A 21,139-nucleotide genomic window follows, 5' to 3' on the forward strand; every position below is an offset into this window, starting at 1 on the left:
GCTCATTTGGTAAAAACAATTTGAGCTCTCTTGCACTTGTCAGTGTTTACATTAAAACTTCACTTTCAGATTTCGAACCAGGCTTGAAGCACTTGCTCGTCTAGTCGCATTGACAAACTGTGATAATGTTAAACAGCTTGCGTGTAGATGACTATATCCCCTTTTCTTGGGTAGAGCTCTTATACACGCATTGGTATTTGAGAATATATATATATATATATATATATATATATATATATATATATATATATATATATATAATCCATTCATGTGAAATCTTTTTATCATTTTTCTTTCGCCTCCTGTTCCCCTTACCTCACCCTTTTTTCTTTAACCAAGTAAGATCTGTGACTTACTTGTAGTTTCATTAAATACTTTTATATGCAAAATCCAATCCTGCATTTTGCTAATTCCTGCCCTCTGATGAGAAGGAGAGTATTTCTTCGAAACTCCGCGGATTAAGGACTATCCATTTATTTTGTGTTTCCTTTTTTAAAATTAAATATGTTTTTAACTCTTTTTCAAGATGTCTTTTAACATGTTTTATTAATCATTTGTTCATATATATATATATATATATATATATATATATATATATATATATATATATACATACACACACACACACACACACATATATATATATATATATATATTGAAAAACAGCTTGCGTATAGATTTCGATATTATATTCTCAAAGGCTGATGCGTGCATGAGAGCTCTACCCAAGAAGAGGAGATATATTCATCTTCACGCAAACTGTTTTGCATTATCACAGTTTCTCAAAGCGATATATATATATATATATATATATATATATATATATATATATATATATATATATAAATTTGATTTTAATCAATTTTTTATCATTTTTTTCATGCATACATATCTAAGTAATTAGACCTTATCTTAATATCGTATCTAAAAGGATTACTCAACGGGTAGAACAACTATCATGTTAACCATAGTTTGTTTTGGGAAATCAGAGTGATCATAACAAGACAATATGTTTCCAACAATCAAAGATGGCCGCTTTCTAAAAGAAAGTCTCGCCGATATAGAAATGTTCACTGTTCTGTCACAAATAGTTAAATAGACGGATACGTTAACACTAAACAAGCCACGCGGTTGCCTAAGCAAGTGAAAGATGTAAAAATAAAATAAAAATAAAAATAAAACAACATTGAAGTAGAATGCAACAAATAAATACTTATTTATTCTGTTTATTTCAGAAAAAAAAAACAAAGACAGAAAGAGAGATAGAACTAGAGGAAGAGACAGAGAGAGGGAAGAGAGAAAAATATGGAAAAATGGTGAGAAATTTTTTCGTCATCAGTCGCCGATGGCCGACCGATTGGACAATGCATTTATTGACTGCAAAAACAAAAAACTGGAAAGAAATGTAGCCGAAGATAAAGGGAGACTAGATTAATGACGTAATACATACACCGCGACACAGGAGACTCATGTAGATTTGGGCTAGTAGTAGTGGTAGTAGTGGTGGTAGTGGTGTGTTGGAGGTAGAGGAGTAAATTAAAGTAGGAGGCAATGAAGTCAGTAGGGAGAGAAAGAGAGAAAGAGAGAGAGAGAGAGAGAGGGTATTAAAGGAGGAGAAGTAGGAGGAGTAAAAATAGGAAAAAAATTAGAGTGAGAGAAAGTGATAGTAGGAGGTGGGAAAAAAAAGAAAAAAATGGGAGCGAAGAAGAAAGAAATATAGGAAAAAAAACTAATCGAGGAAAGGGTGAAGGGTCTCGAAAAAAATAAAGAAGAAAACGAAAATAAAAGAGGGAAAACCCTTTTGTTGTGAAGGAAACGACAGCGTCATATTAACTGATCTTGGAATGGTCACGTGACGTCTGTCGCAACTACTCGTGCCATCGACGAATAATTACTTGCTGCCTATAAATATAAAAAAACAGAATGGTTTTAGCATTAAAAATATAAAAAATATATATTAAGATATATATTAAAAATAGACAGAGTGGTCGATAGAAAAGCGGGAACTTTATAAAACGGTAATTTATTTTTACAAGAGATGGAAGTTTGTTTTATTTTAAAAATCTTTTTTGGCCCCCGTTCCTTGTTGGCGTGTAGCACCTTCTCGGTTCAAAGATGCAACAACGTTATTAAACTAGTGCTTTGAAATCACTGAAAAAAAAAATACTAACGCAGTTGGGAGGTGACCGTGGTCAAGTGATTAACGATACGGACTGACAACCATGGTGTTCTAAGTTCTAATCTAGTTCGTTTCATAAAAATCACTTCCACTTAAGATGTTGGCAACCTTCTCGTGAACCCTCCCATAAGTGCCCGATGTCTTTCTAAGAAATAATTTTGACTAGAAAAATATCGGGGAAACTTCTCTACAACTTCTTTCCCACAAAAGAGACGTTGCTAACTTGTCTCTGCTCTATTGCTATTTTCATTGCAAGTGCTCGTCCGAGCTCCAATCTATGGTCCACCTTGCCAAACCTTCACAAAACACTCATCTAGCTAAAACTACGATCAACAATTTACCCCACTCTTTATCTGTGCCGACATATTTCTAAGAAATAGTTAGCTTCTTACCTAGAACTGCCTGCTCCGCTGGTCTGTATTTCAGCTGATTGCAATATGGCCGTCTTCAAGTTCTTGCTGAGCTGCTCCCTTAAATAATAAAACTGCACCAAATTCCACTACTAACGATAACTCTCGTGCACTCATTAATTCTTATCCTCGAATGACCTTAGGCCTTGATAAGTCGTGATTTTCTTGTAAAAAAACATTAGAATCTTCGGATCCATACGATATAATTATGAATAGCACAGCTAGAAAGTTTTTCAGTCAACAAACCAGATTTCATTTTTAAAAAGAATAATAACTTGCATTTACTACTACTAATAACGCCATTGCCTATATATATATATATATATATATATATATATATATATATATATATATATATATATATATATATAAAGGCAGCATTTTTTCATTCAAGCAAATATTATTAAATGCAGCGGAGACACTTTGCTTTACGATTTTTTTTTTAATTTTTCGATTTTCTGTATAGTCTTTTTTGTATCAAAATTTACTTCAACACCTGATGATGATTCGTGGCCGAATCGAAAGCGCTCGCGACAACAACAATTATGGAACTTTTATTAATATTTTGATTTTGATACTAAAAACGATTATACGGAAAATGGAAAATTAAAAAAAAGAATCATAAAGCAAAGTGTCTCCGTTGCATTTAATAATATTTACTTGAATATATATATATATATATATATATATATATATATATATATATATATATATATATATATATATATATATATATATATATAATCATAATAATTTGATAAACGTTCCTCATTAAAAAACATCTTTATTCATACACTTGTTTCTTGATTTGTTTTCTTGATAATAAATTCAGGATCTTTTTAAAAAGGCTTCCTCACTGAAGCTTTTAGCTGCACAACTAATACATATTTTGATTATTGGATGCTAGATAATTAAATAAATGTAAATTCTGATTGGTTGGGCAAAATGACATGTTACGTTAAATAGAGTGAATCGGACATGTTAAATTTAGTCAGTTGTCGATAGAGAAACCGATCAGCAAGTTAAACGCTCTTCATATCTGTTCTGGAAAAGCAAATGAACAATAAGCCACAGATAATTAAGAAGAAACTCACAACACGGCCAGGAACGGTGATTATTGTCTGAATGGTTTAAATTGGCTATACATCTCGGATCTAACTAAAGCCACTGCGATAGTCAAAGATGGATATGCAGTAATCTATATATTAATACGATAGCGTGTGTGTTATTTTTTGTGTCAAGCTTACATCTGGGCCATTTAATTGTTATGTACTTCCATTTCTTGTCATAAATAATTTTTCCAAGAATTTTTCATAAGTTTCAGTTTCGGTTTCGATTATAGCTGGTGGCACTCAAGTTATATATATATAGACATATATTTTTTCATATGTTTTTATTTCGTTTTCGATTCAAGCTAATGCACCAAAGTCATATGGATATTTTTTTTATTTTATAAATCGCAACTTTAAGATATATAAAAATCGATAGAACATTAACTCTATAATAATACATACGAAATCTGCAGGAATTAAAATATCATATTTAAGCGTATTTTACGACTTTGCCAGGCGTTTATGCTAGTTTAGATGAATACTTTTGCAGTTTTAACAAAATAGTTACAATAATATCAGAGCGTCTCCACTTACACTGAACACCTACAGAATGCCAACATTAATATATTACGTATGAATCAGTTCCCTGTGGAATTTCCACAGGTCTCACTTGTTACCAATGATTATAATAAGCGGAATCATTTACAAAGGTTAAGTATTACATCCTAGACTTTTTGTTCGTTATTACTCTAGCTTGACAAATACGACAAACAATAACACAAGAGTTACAAGAGTTAAATAAAGAGTTACAGGAGTCCAGTCAAATGATAATAATACGCGGAAGTTTCTGTATATGAATCGTTCTTGAGTTTCATTTCATATTTTATGAGTATAAGAAGCGATACATTTCTTACCTGTGCGCCAACATGGATATGCGATATATCTCTGGTTAGCCGTACGCCTGAGACAGAGGCCTTGGTAACCACGCTTGCTTGGGACGCCATTGTCAGTACCAGTAATGACTTCTGGATTAACTTTGCCATCGGAAACAAGCTGAAACAAAAAAAAGCAAAAACAATTTTTTACATTCTGATAACATTATAAGTAGATATGTCATAGAATACATATTTTTAAGTAGCTTAGTAGGGGATGCCCTTTTCTTTTCCCTGCAGCATCTTTCACAGAAGAGACGTTGCGAGCCTGTCTCTGCTATATCGTTATTTTCATGGCAAGTGCTCAGCTGAGCTTCAATCTATGGTTACTCCTCGCCAAACTTTCACAAAAAACACTCGTCTGGCCGAAACTACTATCAATAATTTCCCACACTCCTTGTCTGTGCCTAGAACTAAATATAGATTCCACAAACAAAGATTCTTTCTTAGAAATGCACGCCCGTGGAACTCTGTTCCGATTGCCTGATTTCCAGCTGACTACAATCTGATTGTCTTCAAGTCCAATGCAAACAAGTTCTTGATAAACCGTCCCCCTAAGTAATCCAATTTACAAAATTCCCACTACTTATGTCTACTACGCTATAATCACATTGACTAATGTATACCATTCACCCTTATCCTCGAGTGGCCTCCGGGTATTAATAAGTGATGATTCCTGTGTAAAAAAAAGTATATCACACGTAGTTTTCAGTGATACACTGTCTTCATTGCCAGTTTCGAGTGCCGCATCATATCGGCTTCGACAGAAACACCAGGTTACCTCTTTGAAAGCATTCAGCTACGCACGTCGAGATTGTAAAATGCTTTTTTAAGTAACAATATTCGACTGCCTTTATAGAGACACATAAGCAGACACCAGTCAAAGAGAATAGTTTCTATCTTCCTATATAATACCATTCCTTCACTTTTTCCTGTATAGATCATTATACCATTATATACAGTTGCTGAAGCAGTAAAAACACGCAAATATTGTTAATACAATTTTAATTATCATTTTTTCATATGTTCTAAGGAATAAAAAAGCCAAAGAACCTACATATTGCTTAATAGTATAATCTTGGCTGTGAAAATTAAAAGTTTGATTCTTATCCAAATTTCCTTTTTTATTATAAAACAACAAAAAACAAAACAAAACAAAAATCCAAACCTGTTCGATGTACGTAGCTATGATAAAACTAAATTATCATATTCTAAAAACCACTTAAATTAAACGGGTATCTTTATTTTTGCAAAGAAAATAATTTTAAAGCGATAATGGGAATTCATAGGCATTCTAACATAAACCACTCAACTTTGAATTATTGCTAAGTTATTTCCTTTGCTTTTTGAGATTATTTTTAAAATAGCTGTAGGACACTTATTTCTCAGTTACTCATACATTTTTATTTTCTAAAAATAAAACAACGGAATCAATTTACATCGTTTTTGGAATATGATATTTTTGTTTCGTCACGGCTACGTACGTCATACAGATAATAATTTTGGTTTTTAATATAGGAGTAATTCTGGGCAAGAACTAACTAGTTATAAAAGGCGATCACGCATCATTAATCATAGAACATAATCAAATACATTCTTGAACTCTAAAAACTGAATACTTTAAAAATAAGACTAAAATAACTAATACGATCTTATAAACTGGGTCGGCAATCTTTTGGAGTGTGAATGCCAAAAAAAAAAAAAAAAAAAAAGAAGCTATGCTGATTATAAGAGGAGGTTCAAACAGCTTTGTCTACATTGTCACGAGGGACAACAGTGTAATGAAACAATGCAAATAAATTTTCTGTGCGTTTGAAGAAAACCATTTTTGAATAACTATGATTATATCTAAACTATATCGATTATTTTATACTACAGAAATATAAAAAAAAAGAAAAATAACAAACATATTTTACAAAAAAATCTTTATTTTTACTGCAGAAATAAAGCAAATTACTATTGCAATAAAAAGAAAAAACATTTCTACACCGAAACACATCTGAAACGGTAAATGATTTAATGATAAACTGTCACTGTAGTTTGGTTTGTTTATATGCGATATTCCTTAGAAACTTCCTTCTTCGGAAATGCATTGGTGAATGTCGTTACTCATATATATATATATATATATATATATATATATATATATATATATATATATATATATATCAAAAAATGTCAAAACATCGTTAATTCCTTATCCACACAGCATCAGCCGTATAGCGTAATGGTGAGAAGCCTTGACTGTCATTTGGGCGGTCGGGGTTCGTTCCTAGCTTGAGTGCCTGTCTAGCTGCACTGATGAGCTATGAAACAGCGAAACAGTGGTGTATGTGGATGAGTATAACGCTCCCTATCTTGGGGTGAGCATTCTTTTAATACGGTTGGTTATTGGGATAGTCAAGGTTTCTCACAAATTCGCTATATGGGTGATGCTGTGTGGGTAATGAATTAACGATGTTTTAACATGTATTGGATATAAATATTTATATATATAAATATATATATATACATGTATAAATATATATATATATATATTTTATTTTTTACATCGAGGATAAGGGTTATTGTGTGTACAGTAATCAATGAGATAGTATCGTAGTAATAGTCAGTATTGGAGATTTGATAAGGTGTCATTACTTAAGGGGGCGGTTCATCAGGAATTTGTTTGGGTTGGACTTGAAGACATCCAGTTGAAGTCGGGGGAGGGGGGAACAGGCAAGCGGCAGAGAGTTTCACAGGCGTGCAGTTCTAAAAAAGAAGCTTTGTTCATGGAATCTACGTTTTGATTTAAGCACGGATAAAGAGTGTGGAAAATTATTGATAGTGGTTTTAGCTAGTCGGGTGTTTTTCGTGAAAGATTGGCGAGGGGGGACCAGAGAATAGAGCTCAGACGAGTAATTGCCATGGAAATAACGATAAAAAGAGACAGGCTCGCAACGTCTCTTCTGTGGGAGAGAGGTTGCAGGGAAGAGAAAAGGGAATCCCCCACCAAGCCACGAAGTCTATTTTGTACTCTGTCAAGGCAGGATAGGCTGTTTCTAGCAGCTCCTGCCCAGATGTGGCAGCAGTACTCCATCCTTGGACGTACTTGGCTTTTATATAGATAGAGAATTGCATAATTAGTGAGATATCTTCTGGATCGGTAGAAGGATCACACCATTTTCCCAGCGACCTTGGCCACATACCTGATGTATGTGTTCCATTTCAGATCAGGAGTAAAGGTCAAACCCAGAAGCTTATCAAAACATGGGGTCTCCCCTAGACGAGAGCCATCCATTTCAATCGATGCCAGATGGGGATCAGGGTGTTTATGATGCAATGAAAGCAGCTTGATTTTAGATGCATTAAAGGTAACCAGACACCTCTTCCCCCACTGTACCACGCGCTCAAGATCTGAGGAGAGAGAATAAGAAAGAACATTGTCATTTACGACCTTTGATGTGTTGCCATAGATGGTCGTGTCATCAGCATAGTTATCAATGAATGATTTAAGCAAGTGTTTAGGGAGATCATTAATGTAGATCAAGAAGAGAGTTGGGCCCAGGATCCCCTGAGGGACTCCAGCATTAATACTGTGGGCCTCTGATTGTTGCTCATCAACCACTACTCTTATGAACCTATCAGAGAGAAATGATTTAATGATAGAGAAAACATTCCATTCATACCGTAACTGGAAATCTTGTGAAGTAGCCCTTTATCCATACCTTATCGAAGGCCTTTGATATGTCAAGAGCAATTGCCCTAAAAATAAAGCCTTTGTCGAGAGATTCGCTAATTCTATGAGATATAACTGTTAGCACGTCTGCTGTAGTTCTAGCAGAACGGAAACCATATTGCGTGTCACTAACAATGTTATTTCTGCTGAGGTGGTTGACTACTTCTCTATTTTATATGGATTCCAGCAACTTACTTATGACACTTAGGAAACTTATTGGTCTGTATTGAGAGGGAGATGACTTATCACCTGAATTCTTAAATACAGGGCATACTGATGAGGTTTTCCAAGGTGTTGGAAAGCACTTCTCCTTTAGGCAACGCTTAAACAGTTTGGTAAGTATGGGGGCAAGTTCTGGTTGTAGCTTTTTCAACACTATAATTGGAATACCGTCAGGGCCAGTTGCTTTACTGGAGTCAAGGTTCTTGATTAGCTTGGCGACCTCACGCATAGATATTTGTATGTTACCTAGCGTGTTGTGTGTTGTAGGAGGAAATACGGGGAGTTGATGGCCTTCGTCGCATAGGGTAGAATTGGCTGCAGATTCTTGGCAAATAGTTTGCCTAGTCGGATGCTGACGAGATAACCTCTGGTCCATTGATAATGGTTGGGATAGAACGCACGCTTCTGTTCAGGATCCTATTTGCTATTTGCTAGAACTGGTGGGAACCAAGCCGCTGCCCAGCTACTTTGTATTTAACGGATTGAGCATATAGCTCTCTTGCGTTTTTTATTACTCTTTTACAGTGGTTGCTGGCGGTCCTGAAAGCAGCTTTAAATATATATATATATATATATATATATATATATATATATATATATATATATATATATATATATATATAATAGTGATGGGACGATTATCTTCCATATCCCAACTTCGATACAATGAACGATTCTGATTCTTTTTAAGTCCTTAAATCTTAAAAATAAAATCTAGGATCACTGTAAAATCCATGTAATTTATGTATATGTTTTCGCAAAAGTAAAAGAATACGCTCGTGGAAGGGTTCTGTACATGTTAGTATTATTAGGAAAATAAAATCAATAAATATCATTCCATCATTGGTGCCAAGTTAAAAAAAAAGAAGAGTTTTTTTATATAGGATAATAGGAACAATTTTTCCGATCCTAATATCTCCAGCTGTTCTAGTTTTTCCGATTAATCGACCCAACGCTTATATATATATATATATATATATATATATATATATATATATATATATATATATATATATATATGATGAAAATAATGGAAATAGTATTCCGACAAAGGAACAAACCGTATTATGTGTTCGTCAACGTTTCATCTTTATTTCGAGAGAGGAAGTCTCGAAATAAAGACGAAAGGTTGATGAACACATAATACGGTTTGTTCCTTTTTATTTTCTCTCTCTCTCTCTCTCTCTCTCTCTCTCTCTCTATATATATATATATATATATATATATATATATATGTTAGATTAAAATGAATTTTCTCTTACTAACCGTCGATTTTCCACGACTCTTATTAAAATAAGAAAAACTCGAATACAATCGTGATGAGTGTCGTTTTTATGATTATAAACAATTGAAAATTTAAGGGGCTTTTGTTTGGTGAACGACAAAGCGAGAGTGGAATCTTTACAGAACATCTGCTCAGAGAGAGAGAGAGAGAGAGAGAGAGAGAGAGAGAGAGAGAGAGAGAGAGAGAGAGATCTGAAACTCAATTCAGCAAACATCGAAGACAATAATTAACGTGAATGAACATTTGGCACCGTCAAAGGATGCTATGCAAGAGTGTTTCAACGAATTGGAATTCAATAAAATATGATACGGAGAAACAAAATAATCAAAATATTATAGAAAAATTGCCAATAAAAGATTGCGTTTACTCTATGCATCTCGACCGGTAGAACATTTATTCAGATTCTAATTTTCGGCCCAAACAAGAACCTTCGATATTTATAAAAAGAACTGCATTGCGAGTTCTTGTAACTATTATTTGTAAATTTCAAGACATCCAAACAAACAATTGAAAAATCATTACCAATAATTCAAACTCGTGCATACCAGAACACCTGCTACTGAATCCGACACAAAATATGTGAAATCATCCAAAATAGCAGAAGACTGTTTAATAAAAAAGAAAGGAAAAATGTATTTTTCTGTCGAGAGCTCTACTATGGACCGAAAACTAGTATTTAAATAAGTGGACATATTTATGAAACATAAATAGATATATTTATTTACATAAAAACTGCGTTGTATTTACTATTTTAAGCAGTACTATGACAGGGATGTATGCGGAATGAATGTTTCTCTTTAGAGCACAATTGAACCATGATACTTGACTTTTGTATTTTAAACTTTAATTTAAGCCATTATATATGAAAAATAATTTTATAAAATCAACAATAGGTTCTCTACAGTGCAATATAAAGTCACTGCATGGAGGCATGTGAAGCTTCCTCTTGGTGCACCGTGGTGGGTCCCGAATTAGAGCAGGCAATTAATCGATTTGATTGAAAAATGTGCGATTCCACCGATTTCGATGACAATAAAAATATAAACCTTCGTTGATCATCATTCTTACGCTTTGTTGTTCAATTTTAACCATTGAAGCGAGCACCTGTTACTGTTCATTTACCTGCAAATATTAACATCCATTACAATGGATTTCTTTTAATACGGTTGGTTATTTTTATTTTAATATTGAACTCTGAATGAACTGTCCGCATGAACTCTTTTTCATATTTATATTCTTATGTTTTTTTGAAAGTTTTGTGATTACAAATCATAAAAGTTTCATCCTGTGCAGAAACCAGCAAATACATAGAAATGTCAAAATTTTTAACGTGACTACCTGATTATTTTGCTAACAATTTTTCCTCTGATGAGAAGAAATAGCATTCTTTGAAACTCCGCGGATTAAGGTACACCCACTTTGGAGTATTCTGCCGAATAATAAAAACATTTTGTAAATTTCTACTTTGTTTCTTCTGCTTCTTCTTCTTCTTCTTCTTCTTCTTCTTCTTCTTCTTCTTCTTCTTCTTCTTCTTCTTTTCTTCTTCTTATATATATATGTATATATATATATATATATATGTGTGTGTGTGTGTGTGTGTGTGTGTGTGTGTCTCTATTTTTTGTTAATTTTTTTAACAATATTTAAATTTGGTATAGACCTGAACAATCGCCCATATATTTTTGGCAAATAAATTTTTATTTAACTAATAAAACAATTATCTACGGACGCGTATTTCTTCGTACCACAAGTCACCAGTACCTATGGTTTGAAGTTCAAGCATCTAGTCAGCTAAACCGAAGATCCGTGGTATGGCGAAACAAATTTTCATACAAGACTGTTTTGTTAGTAATATAAATAAAGAAATAATTTATATATATATATATATATATATATATATATATATATATATATATATATATATATATATATATATGATGTCAGGTCATGTCATATGCTACTGGTACCATGTAACCCAGTACTACCTGCCTCATGGTCGGGTCACCGGCGACTAAACTGGTTCCCCCACCAGACTTGTTTGGTGAGGAGGGCGGCTAGTCTCCCTGAAGGATTAAAAACAAGACCTTCCAAAGGGCGAATGAACTCTTTTTCTGGGTCAACGGCCAACTAGCATCGTGTATATTTGTGTGTGTGTATATGTGTATTGGGGTGGAGAGGGCTCCCGTAAGCCGTGGTGAAGGCAACCTTTCTAGGAGAAGCAAATCTCTGATTTAAAAAACCATAAAGCGGAAGACCAGTACCCGCATTAAGCTGGTCTGCAGTTTAATTTGTTGCTGGCTATCTTGCTCTTGCTTGTTACTGGATCTCAACATTTTGAACCAAGAGAGAGACTTAGCTGTCGTACAAAGCTAAGACTCTGTAACATCATATTTGTATAGATACTCACTCAGACATTTGGGCTCATGGATTTTAAATGTCTTAGGGAGTGGAACTCGTCTGACAAGACGTTGCAATCATCATCATATATATATATATATATATATATATATATATATATATATATATATATTAGTATTGGGATGATTAATCGGAAATCGGAAAAATCGGAGCTTTTTGGGAAATCGGAATCGGTATCAGAATCGGTATCGGAACCGGAAAAATTTTAGCCCATTTTCCGATGCACAAAACTGATTCTTTAAATTATCTTTTATATTTGATTTTGGTTTCAGAAACATCATCCACTGCTTGTAGCAATAATAAGATAATAAATATGTATTGATTTAAACTTCCAGTAAGACTTAAATCTGTAGACCACCCCCCTCACAAGCGTTTTTACGTTTGAGAAAATATAGGGACATTCAAGATGTGCTTTTACAGTAATCGGGACAAAATAACACTTTTATAAAGAATCGGAATCGGGAATTTAGTACGGAATCAGTAATTGTATCGGAATCGGGGAAAATATTGGAATCGTCCTTTCACTAATATATATATATATATATATATATATATATATATATATATATATATATATATATATATATATATACGAGGGACGTTCTATTTTTTATTTTTATTTCAGCTGAACGAATTGCATTGTTATGATGACTGAACTTGAATTTTCAAAATGGCGAAATGGAAACATATAAGTTATTTACAGCTTCTCTTCCAATTTTCTGATTTTAGTCTTGTTAAATTACAATTTATTTGCTTTTGACGGATCAATTATTGCTATTTTTTCTGGTGAGTTAAGGGCGTAAAGGATACACTGATTGACATAATAATTAAGTGATTGATTTTGCGCTACGAAGCAAATGCTGCGAAAAATTGTAAATGTCAACTGAATTAAAGGAATAAATTATAAAATGGTCAACACCATGAACTTTGAAATATAGTCTTTTGTCAATTATTCACTATACTGCTCTATAATCACATTGATCTTCTTAAAAAAGGATTGGTATATATTACAAGAAAATATATTTCCACGCACACACACACACACACACACACACACACACATATATATATATATATATATATATATATATATATAGTAGCAGTTCCGCCCGGCTTTGCTCGGGCCCTATGTACTGTTCATAACTTGCATATGTATATATTAAAAAGTGTGAATATGTACGGTAATGCCTTTCTATATATTAGGATTTCTAAACTAAACTACCACAGAGAAAAGTTGGTAGAGACCGCAGACGTCAATTTTTTAAAAACTTTTACCTTAATTTTGACCCCTTAACATTTATCATTTTGAGCTCAAATAAATTTAAATGTTTGCTCCATATCCAAGTAACCTACATCTAAAATTTCAAGTGTTTAGACCCAAAATTGGCGGAGAAGTTTGGTAGGGTCTGCAAAGGTCAACTCTGTAAACATTTATCTCTTGACAGCCAATTTTCGCCCTAAAACTTATTAAAAAGCTTGCTGCATGTCTGAATACCCTTTATGTAAAATTTCAAATGTTTAGACCTAAAATTGGTTTAATAGTTTGCTAGAGACCGCAGAGGTAAACTCTTTTGAACTTTGACCCTTTGGAAGCCAAATTTTCAGCAAAAACCAATTAAAAAGCTTGCCCTATTTCTGAATAAATGTATAGACCAAAAATTGTCTGAGTAATTTGGTAGAGACCGCAGAGGTAAATTATTTTTAAACATCGATCCCAATTTTGACCTCTTAACACTTATCATTTTGAGCTCAAATCAAATTATAAAGTTAGATCCATGACCAAGGAGCCTATATCTAAAATTTCAAGTGTTTAGACCCCAAAATTTCGCGAAGGTCAAATCGTTGACCCCCATAACAGCAAAATTTCTAGTCGAAAACCAATTAAACAGATTTACCCAAATCTTAATACCCCTTATGTCAAATCTCAATCTGGAGACCGAAAATTGACAGAGTTATTTGGTAGGGAAGTGTACACACACACACACACACACACACACACACACACACACACACACACACACACACACACACACACACACACAGACACACACACACTCACACACATTCACACACACACACACGCACGCGCACACACACACACGCACACGCACACACACACACACGCACGCACACAGACATTGTTACTTTTATATATATATATATATATATATATATATATATTGTGCGCGAGAGTCTATGTGTCTCTAACAACTTCCTTATCAATCCATTCCTTTGGGATAAAAAGGTAGAATCAATCGATAAATTCCCCCCCCCGTATTGCAATTGGCAGCGCGTTATTAATGGACTGGCTTCATATCTGATCATCTGAACATTCGTTGACATTAAAACCGTTTCATTATTTTTGAAAGCCGATTTACTCATTCGTTGCGATTTCGCCTTTTTTGTTTGTTTGTCATTTTGTTTTGTTGTGACGGTTAGTAAATGGGACCAGTGCCAAAAAAAAATAAAAATAAAATGATAATAAAAATAAAAAATAACGCTCTTTTTGGCGTTTATATTTGAACAGATAATAGCGACCGCGCGGTTCCCGTGTGTATACCGGATGTTGAAATGTTTGTTTGTTATACACAGACAGACAAGCGTATACTGGGATATATAAAAAACAAAGGATAGTGGGGTGGTAGTTAATCTGTTTTACTCAATATCAACACTTTTAGGGTCATTTAATACTTACCGCGACAATCAGCCTTGTTGAAAAAATATGAAAGACAACAGATTTACTTAATGAAATATTTCCTATATTCCCAGATAGGGGATTATATGCGGTTCAATATTTTTTCTTATCAGGATATGATTTTGTTCTTTAAGCATTAGCTTAAAGTTAATATTAGACGTGAAAAGAGATTGCATTTTATAGAATTCAACATATTGAATATTTCTTGAATTTCTCGTTAGGAGATTATATTGTAACATATTAGAGATCCTACGTCAATAGCGATTAAGTTAGCTATTGGGAAAATTGCGATTAGGTTAGCTACCGTGAGAATTGGTCGCATTAAGTTTATGACAATAACTAGATTAGCAAAATAGAATCGTTTTCGAAACTGAGTATCGTAAAGTTTAGGAAGTGTGTAGCAGCCCTAACGGCGTATATAAAACAGAGAATATGACGAATGACGTCATGTTTTCGAGCGGGAAGAAACAAAGGTTTTCGCAGCAGTCTTTCTGTGGAAGCCGTGCGAATGAGACACCACTAATAATGTAGAAATATTCTAAGTGGAATGTTGCCCTGTATTTCTGTCCGTGTGCGTTACTGATTTAGTAAATTAGAAAGTTAAGAAGTAGTTTATTAACAAAGATAGCATTAGTCTCTCTCTCCGGTGCTCATTCTCTCCAAATAAAACCATTTATGAAAACTCTCAGCAAACGTCTCCCTGTATCCTATTTCTTAAAAAAAATATAAGCTTATTTCTATAGCAACCATTGGACGAAACGAAGAAACTATAACAGAAGTAGGAAAATAGACTACGTACGAGGGGTGTGCAATAAGTAATGCCTCTGACCCACTTCCAGTTGTCTGATCTAGCTAAAATTTTGCATGTGCAATGATTTATATCTCTACGGGTTATGTGGCAAATTACAGCCCTGAACTAATTGTGGTTTCTGTTTTACATGTGTTTGAACTGAGTCAGGTGTGAAATGGAGCCTGTTGAATATCGAGCAGTGATCCGGTTTTTGTATTTGAAAGGACGCACACCACAGGAGACTTTTGATGAAATGAAAGAAACTTATGTTGATAATGCCTCATCATATGACCTTGTAAAACGCTGGCATCGTGAATTCAAACATGACTGGAAGTCTGTGGAAAGAGCTCCCAGACCTGGTCGCCCCCCCTTCTGCCATTTATGATGCACCTGTCCGTCAAGTTGAGGCTGCCATTTTTGAAGATCGGCGCACTACTATTCGCCAAATAGCCCAAGATGTCAAGATTAGTACAGGGTATGTGGAAACTATCATTCATCAGCATTTGCATATGCATAAGGTGTCTGCTAGATGGATTGCCAGGTTGCTCACACCATTCCAGAAGCGAGAACGTGTCGAGTGCTCGAGGATGAATATGGAGATATGCCAAGAAGATGAGTCAAAGTTTTTCAAAAGACTGATTACACAGGATGAATCCTATGTCCATCAGTATGATCCAGAGACCAAAGCCCAGTCAATGCAGCCCACCCCCGTAAGTACCCGAAGCTTTTCTTAGAAATAATTCTGGCTAGAAAAATATCGGGGAAACCGATGCTAACAATAGAATATTCGGATTCATACGATATGATGATCATCATCATGGGTACGTACATTAAACAGATGTTTAAAATTTTTTATTGGGAGAATTTTTGACAAGAACCCACTATTTTTCTCTGTTGCACCTTTGTTTTCGTACATTTATATTGTCTTTCATATACATTCCTATTGCATTTATATATGTTCTCATTCTTCTCTCTCCCATTTTCCTTTCTTTCTCTTTCCCATTATCTTGTTCTTTCATACCAGTTTATTTCCATCCAACGCAACCGATTCATTTACTTGATTTTAGCTTGAATCAACCCAGGGCGCCCATATAACTGTCGGCAATGAGCGTCTAGACCGTTTCTTTCGAGCAGTATTTCTGGCAGCCTGCCCAGAAATATTTCAGTGAATCGACTGCTTCCATAGATTCTGGCAGAATCCTCGCATCCATTCAGTTCATATCGAAGCAGTCTGACTTCCGGTTTCCGGTCTCCTTTATAGGGGAATGTAAAATTTAGGTCATACCTATAAAAGAGTTTTCACCTACTTTTATATTCTGAGTAACTTAATCTATACTAATATGAATGAGCTTGTGAATCAGATAACTGCGTTTAGGTAATAAAACACCAATTTGAAATGTGGCAACAACGATTAGCTCGGTTGTCGTAAAGCATGCGTAATTATAATCACATACCTATAAGATGGTCGTAAATCGGTCATATTTATAATGATCTATCCATTTGGATGGTCGTAAAGCGGTCATATTTATAATGATCTATCCATTTGGATGGTTATAAAGCCGTCATATTTATAATGATCTATCCATTTGGATGGTTGTAAAACGGTCATATTTATAATGATCTATCCATTTGGATGGTTGTAAAACGGTCATATTTATAATGATCTATCCATTTGGATGGTTGTAAAGCGGTCATATTTATAATGATCTATCCATTTGGATGGTCGTAAATCGGTCATATTTATAATGATCTATCCATTTGGATGGTTGTAAAGCGGTCATATTTATAATGATCTATCCATTTGGATGGTTGTAAAGCGGTCATATTTATAATGATCTATCCATTTGGATGGTCGTAAATCGGTCATATTTATAATGATCTATCCATTTGAATGGTTGTAAAGCGGTCATATTTATAATGATCTATCGATTTGGATGGTTGTAAAGCGGTCATATTTATAATGATCTATCCATTTGGATTGTAGTAAAGCGGTCATAATTATAATGATCTATCCATTTGGATGGTCGTAAAGCGGTCATATTTATAATGATCTATCCATTTGGATGGTAGTAAAGCGGTCATAATTATAATGATCTATCCATTTGGATGGTCGCAAAGCGGTCATATTTATAATGATCTATCCATTTGGAGGGTCGTAAATCGGTCATAATTATAATGATCTATCCGTTTGGATGGTCGTAAAGCGGTCATATTTATAATGATCTATTCATTTGGATGGTCGTAAAGCGGTCATATTTATAATGATCTATCCATTTGGATGGTCGTAAATCGGTCATAATTATAATGATCTATCCATTTGGATGGTAGTAAAGCGGTCATAATTATAATGATCCATCCATTTGGATGGTCGTAAAGCGGTCATATTTATAATGATCTATCCATTTGGATGGTCGTAAAGCGGTCATAATTATAATCACAAACCTATATAGATGCGTTAAAGCGGTCATATTCATATTCATCTATTTATATAAATTCTCATAAATCGGTCAGATTAATAATTATCCCTCTAATCAGATTGTTGTATATTGATAATCTATAATATAGATTATCATAAAGTGGTACAATTTGTAATCGTCTATCCATGTAGATTCTCGTAAAGTGGTTATATGTATAATCGCTGACCTATGTAAATTGCCGTCAAGCTGACACATTTCGAATCACTTACGTATGAATTTTGTCGTAAAGCGGTCATATTTACCTATGTAGATTGTTGTAACATAAGCCGTTCCCGCATAGCGTATTTTTATACTAGCAGAGATTCGCATTGGTTATTAATCTGGCAAATCAAGACTGTCTTCATAGCGGTAGTCTGTCGCGATGAGGTATAGTTCGGACCAAGACTTACGTACTTGATTCAAGGAATATGAGCGCGTTTGTTCTTGGTAATTTTTACAGAGCCAGTCGCATCTTGTGGAACACTGACCCCCCCCCTACTTAGCTTTTAGCTTTTTGCCACATTTTCCTGCGATTGGAAGTAGGTAACGCTATAATCTAAAATATGTGCATGATTGACTGAATGGAAAACGTAATGAACACTAGAATTTACCTTCTCCGTCTCTTCGTTCTCTTCCCCCTCCTTCTCCGTTGGTGTTTTTTTTCTTCTACCTATTCTCCTCATTTTCCTTCACATATTTTTCTCCTCTTTATTCTTCTCATTCTTTTTCCTTTTCCTTTTTTCTTTCATTCTTGTCCTTTATGTTCTTGTTGTTGTTTTTGTTGTTTTTTGTTTTTGTTGTTGTTTTTTGTTTTTGTTGTTGTTTTGCTTCTTCTTCTATTTTTCTTTCTTCTATTTCTTTTCATTCTTCTTTCTTTTTTCATTCTTCTTTTTTTCTTCTTTCATTTCCATTATTTTCTTCTTCATTATTTTTCTTTTTCTTTCATCCTTTTTTCCTTCTTCAGCTTTCATTCTTCTTTTTTCTTTCATTCTTCTTCTTCCTTTTCTTGTTCATTTTCTTCTTCATTATTTTTCTTTTTCTTTCATTCTTCTTCTTCTTCTTCTTCTTCTTCTTCTTCTTCTTCTTCTTCTTCTTCTTCTTCTTCTTCTTCTTCTTCGCAAACCAGTTACTTCCTAAGCCGACACCTGTCCCCAGTTTCTGTTGACGAAACCAAACAAATCCTATCTCTTTTACATTTTACTGAACACCCTTCTAAAAATTAAACAGTCGGTTAAAAATGTCATAAACGGACAATATACTGTTCAATCGATATAATAACTCGTAGGACGTTTTTTTCCCAAATGTAATTAAATTACAATACTTTTAGAGCGGTGTTAAGAAGTCATTTAGAAATATATGCAGGGGTCATAAATAAATACTTCTTTTCCCTTGCGAATCAATGTCCCTGCTAAGCGATTTGGCCACAGTGACCAATCAGCTTGCAGGGTGCATTAATCCATCTGTCCTATGAGCAACATTTTAAGCCCCTTTGGGAATCACGGACGATAAGCAGAGAGAACCCAAGAAGTAACGAAGAAAGACATTACTTCTTCCCCTCCTCTCTATCTCTCTCTCTCATGTCCTTGTCCACTGAACGCTCCAGCAATGACGATCTTCGCCTGAAGATAACTGCTGGCCGACCTTCGACAGCATAAAGAACTTTCAACTCTTCTTTTCGTTTTTATGTTAAAAGATGTTTTATTTTTCCTTATATGTTACCTGTTCGTTTTCGTTTACTATTAATATACAGAAGTGCATCACGAATCTCAAAATATCAAACCCAGGATCGGTGAGCTCATTTCCTGTTATAGTCGCATAGCAGGATGAACTACCTTTCTAAACAATTAAGCAATTCCGTATAAAAAGAAAATGTCTTACAATCCCCCCCAATGGTGTTAATCGATAGTAATCCAAATCTTAAAAAAAATATTGAAAAAGAGCAATTTTAGAAGACGGGGATGGATGACCGTATTCGTGCGGCCAAACCCGAACTAATCATGATTCTTTCATAAAATGAAACTGTAAGACACGTGGTATATTGTTAGTCGTATTGATTTTTAATGGACGAAAAAATTGAGTTATGTTTGCATTCAGCAAGGAGGAATTAATAATTCAGCTCTAAAAATACGATTGGATTCCAATGTTATGGTGGTGGTGGTGGTGGTGGTGGTGGTGGTGGTGGTGGTGGTGATGGTGATGGTGGTGGTGGTGAGGAGAGCTGTTGATTAGCAGAACTTGATGCTAAATGTAAAAGACAGCTGGCATTATTTCATTTGTTTGCGCACAAATCGTCTGCTTTTCATATTAATGTAGATTTTTCAGTTTGATCATGCACACACACACACATACATACATATATATACATACATTTTATATGTACATGCATATAGTTTCGTAAGGTAATATAATATATTGTGCATATATCTTGTCAGTATTAGCAATAATTCTCAATATATGTGTAGATCTTAGTCATAGTATGAAAATATATCTGTGGTTTATTTCAGACTACTACTACAACTACTACTACTACTAATATTGCTTCTGCTTCTCTTCATCTTCTTCTTTTTCTTCTATTACTACTACTACTACTACTACTACTACTACTACTACTACTACTACTACTAAATTATGTATCTATAAATGCCATGTTGGCGAACATTCATAATAAACATCCAGAAGTCGGAATATCGTGTGTGTGTGTGTGTATATATATATATATATATATATATATATATATATATATATATATATATTAGGAAATAAGAAAAAAATAAACGCTATCAACTTTAGCGCGATTGTGATATTCTGACTTCCGCTGGTTGAATAATCTCTCTGGTTGTTTATTTGTTTATTATGAATACCCAACGAAATATAATTTATAGATACCTACTTTAGCCGAGGTAATGTATATATATATATGTGAAATGTTTCATATATATATATATATATATATATATATATATATATATATATATATATATA

The 21,139-nt window shown here is 34.0% G+C and overlaps 1 protein-coding gene across 4 annotated transcripts in view; it reads right to left on the bottom strand.

Annotated features, from left to right (window-relative positions):
- Nucleotides 1–1,192: 1,192 nt before the first annotated feature.
- LOC145291469 (uncharacterized) overlaps nt 1,193–21,139 on the bottom strand; it is a 149,278-nt gene continuing 129,331 nt past the window's right edge. For all 4 annotated transcript variants that reach the window (XM_080137340.1, XM_080137341.1, XM_080137339.1 and 1 more), the window contains 2 exons: nt 4,556–4,694; nt 1,193–1,902 (listed from right to left, as the gene is read on the bottom strand). In XM_080137340.1, the coding sequence (XP_079993466.1) occupies nt 1,892–1,902; nt 4,556–4,694 (150 nt within the window). In that variant the 3' untranslated portion in view covers nt 1,193–1,891. The remainder of the gene's footprint in view (nt 1,903–4,555; nt 4,695–21,139) is intronic.

Source organism: Euprymna scolopes, chromosome 12, assembly GCF_053919585.1.
Source record: "Euprymna scolopes isolate OS-2025 chromosome 12, ASM5391958v1, whole genome shotgun sequence".
In the NCBI taxonomy this organism is placed as follows: Eukaryota; Metazoa; Mollusca; class Cephalopoda; order Sepiida; family Sepiolidae; genus Euprymna; species Euprymna scolopes.